Raw genomic sequence first — 3,414 nt, 5'->3', positions numbered from 1 at the left:
CATCATAATTTAGAAAAAAGAAAAACACACAAAATAATATTTTTCCAGTCTTTTTTATTTGTTTATGCAAATAAGTGTTTTAATCAACTATTATTAGACAATAAGGTGATTATATGTTTTTTCTGTTTTATTTTTCAATTTAACTAAAACAATAACTATGGTTTAGTTCACTATGTTTTACTATGAAATATATTTGGTTATCTGTGCTTAAGTCTTAAACAAATACCTTAAGTTTTATGTTGGTTTAAATAATTTACCTCAGTATTTCATTGAAAACTAGTTCCTTGTCATTTTGAATTAATCCTGTAAAACCTGAGAACGGCACAGTCTGACCTTGTTTTCCTGTGTATGTGCAGTGTTTACCAGACAACTGAAATTTCTTAGACTAAATTTCAAGATCCGCCTGTTATTAACACCAACCTTGAGGTCACGTCTGCTAGCTCTCTCTCTCTCTCTCTCTCTCTCTCTCTCTCTTGTAATACTCCCACCAGACATACACCGTTTTCATTTCAAACAAAAAGGAGCTGGTTTCCTCCTCCGGGAAACCAGCGTTCAGGGATAAGATCTACGCTCACATGCCAACGAGCAGATCTTAGCCCAGGTCCTCGRCACCACTAGTCGTGACCAAACCAACAGTTTTTGAGACTCCACTGAGTTTTGTTGCAAAACTTTTGGGAGAGGTCTCGTATTCTGAAAGAGGAAATGAATAACTGTGACTCTCYGTTCAAGCTGAAAGACAACAAGCGCTGGAATAATCAAACCTCTTCGTCTTATTGGASAGTAAGTTGAACTTGAGCAGACCTTTTGTTGACCTGATGAGCTCTTCCTTAACACCTGACCTGACTGTGAAGTCTTCTAAAAGGTAGAGGYTGAATTGTTTGATTAAGCGCACCCGTGTCCAGTTGAATCGAGTGGGAGACTCGTGCTCATTCCTGGCTCCTCACATTGATAAGAYAAAAATTAGTTATCCTCCTTAACCCTCTTTTCTCTCTWTTTCTTAAATCTTTGCTTATACCCTGCCAAACCCTTAAGAACAGTGCCTCAAACAWTGGTTTATTTAAGAATTTAAGCCGAAGTTTGTTGTTCCTTATGAAGTTGTCAAAATAATGATAATTAGCCCGAACGTGCGTTAATTGTTGTTGAKTTCAACTTTTGTAAGAAATCTAATTGTCCCTCAATGAGTTGTACATAAGTAATTTATTTTATTCTGTAAATAAATATCATTTATTTTATATAAAACTAAGTTACTGTACGCTCACTCWTTGTGTGGTTTCCTCATAATTCCACAGAGAAGATATTATTTCTAAAACAGAAGAACTCRTGATTTTCCTCATAACTTTAGTATTAAGAAGTATGTAGGTCTTACCCCKACACCTGCACTGATTTTGTTGCTGATTAATGAGAATTACTAGAAATGAAATCATGTACATTACACTAAGTCTTTGACAGATATGTAAAAAAGGCTATAATGATTTATTTGAAATGATAATTCAGATGTTTTGAAGTAAAGTTCTGTATAAAAATATTTGATCCATGGATACATTTTGGAGATGGATATTTCAACAACCTCAGATTGACGAATGTTGTTTCAGTCAGACCAAACAGACAAGCTAACAGCTAGTTTTAGCATTAAGCTATCAAGTTTATGGTTTGCTTAGATAAAACCATGTTTTCCCAGAGATATTTGGCTTTAAGGGCTGAACGAGGCAAACTATCTGCCTTGAAGCTTAGTTCTTCAGTCATGGATAAACTTTTCGTTGTTAAGCAGTATTTAGGATGGGCGAATTGTGTTTAGTTTGTGGAAGTTTCACACATAACAGAGTGTAATGTCCATTTTTCCTGTGGTTGTGGTCACATACGTCACTAATACTTCAGTATGAGTACAGCACAAAAAATATTGAGAACATCACCAGGTGCCAGAGCAGATAAAATGTAAAGGAAATAAACTGCAGTCGACGTTGTGAAAGTCATTCTGATAACAGACGGTGAAAAGTTTTAATGTGTGACCATCTGTTATGAGAATGAAAAAGAAAGAGAAAAGCTGCAGAAAGGAATACCTGAGAAGTCGTGGCAGCCAGAGGATGGGACAGGAAGAGAAGAACAGACAGACAGCAACCTGCAGGAGAGGAAGACAGGAAGAAGAGAGGAAGGACATCGGAGGTAAGGGAAAAAGGAGAAGGAAGCAGAAAGGAGAGAGGAAGGAAAGGAAAGTGCATGCAAAGGAGAGGAGCGGAGAGGGGAGGGGTTACCGGTACTCCTGCAGCCATGGCAGACAGCAGCTTTTGTCTCCATCTGTCCTTCCCTGTCACTGTCCCGTCCTCCTGCTTCTCAGGCTACAAAACAGAGGGACGGGTCACACACAAACACACCAACACTGCTTTCTAAAGCCCATTAGGAACCTTTGATTGCTGAACTGTATATTTGACCTCTCATAATGTTTACAATCACGGCTGAATAAAAGCAGATTCCAGGAAGTCAGTTTTAGGACCAAGCTTATGTATTAGATGAGTCCGAAACGTCTGATATTTACAAAAGGCCCGACAACCTCTCTTTATCWGACTGATAAATGGTTCATCTGTTTGCTTACTAAGAATTTTAATCATAAACCATTTTCAACTCTAAAGTAGTAATTAACTGCTGTACAACCACATGCAACAAATYAAGAACTAATAAAATAAGGAGTTTTTTTGTTTCATTGCAAACAGCATGAAGCTGTGATGTTTCATGTTCTGTCTCAATAGCTTTAATTTCGGCCTTTTAGGTCCACAACACATGAAAAAAGAAGACATGGAAAAAAAAAGTGATTATTTCTTATTATTATTTCTTCTCGGGACATTTGAAATATGTTCTGGAATCGCAGATTTTAACTGAGAAAGCAATGACCATTGCAAAAATGTTGCTCTTGTTGCTCCGCCCAGCTCAAGCTGTTTGTGCTTGCCGCCTTCGACGCTGTCCAGGAAAAGTTTGCAAGTCCTGCCTCGGCTCAGCCATTTACGTCAAAGCCGTAAGCGTGCAATACTCGGTTCTACCTGCTTGGAACYACCTCAGAGGAGGTTCTGAGAAGTGYRGTTGAAACCAGAAATGGAGACGCATCACTGGAATTTATTGCTTTACTGCAAGAATTTACCACATTTTACAAATGAGATTTGAGTGGATTTATCATAAAATGCGTAATACCCATAATCCTGCAGTGAATTTCAGGCCATGTGCATTTTAACAAGATATAACTCGACGCCAACCATTGCTGATGTCCCTCGTTGTCATTCTGTAGTGACCAACCATGACTGGAATCGTCACAGGCCTTCATTATTTAAATAACCTCGTAAAGTGAACAGATAGACAGGGGGCTAAAGTGATCTTTTCAAGGACTACACAAACGTGTTGAGCAGGTCTCCCTTGCTCAACACATAATTT

The 3,414-nt window shown here is 38.2% G+C and overlaps 1 protein-coding gene across 3 annotated transcripts in view; it reads right to left on the bottom strand.

The window, feature by feature from the left end:
* The window catches only part of ano2b (anoctamin 2b), a 105,632-nt gene that overhangs the window by 45,756 nt on the left and 56,462 nt on the right, over positions 1-3,414 (bottom strand). For 2 of the 3 annotated variants that reach the window (XM_014018451.1, XM_014018453.1), the window contains one exon: positions 2,250-2,333. The exons of the other annotated variant lie outside the window; for it this stretch is intronic. In XM_014018451.1, the coding sequence (XP_013873905.1) occupies positions 2,250-2,333 (84 nt within the window). The remainder of the gene's footprint in view (positions 1-2,249; positions 2,334-3,414) is intronic. 3 annotated transcript variants of the gene reach the window in all.

This window comes from Austrofundulus limnaeus, unplaced genomic scaffold (genome assembly GCF_001266775.1).
Source record: "Austrofundulus limnaeus strain Quisiro unplaced genomic scaffold, Austrofundulus_limnaeus-1.0 Scaffold193, whole genome shotgun sequence".
NCBI lineage: Eukaryota > Metazoa > Chordata > Actinopteri > Cyprinodontiformes > Rivulidae > Austrofundulus > Austrofundulus limnaeus.
Note: the sequence above shows the minus strand (reverse complement) of the source record. Positions and strands in the feature narration are given on the sequence as shown.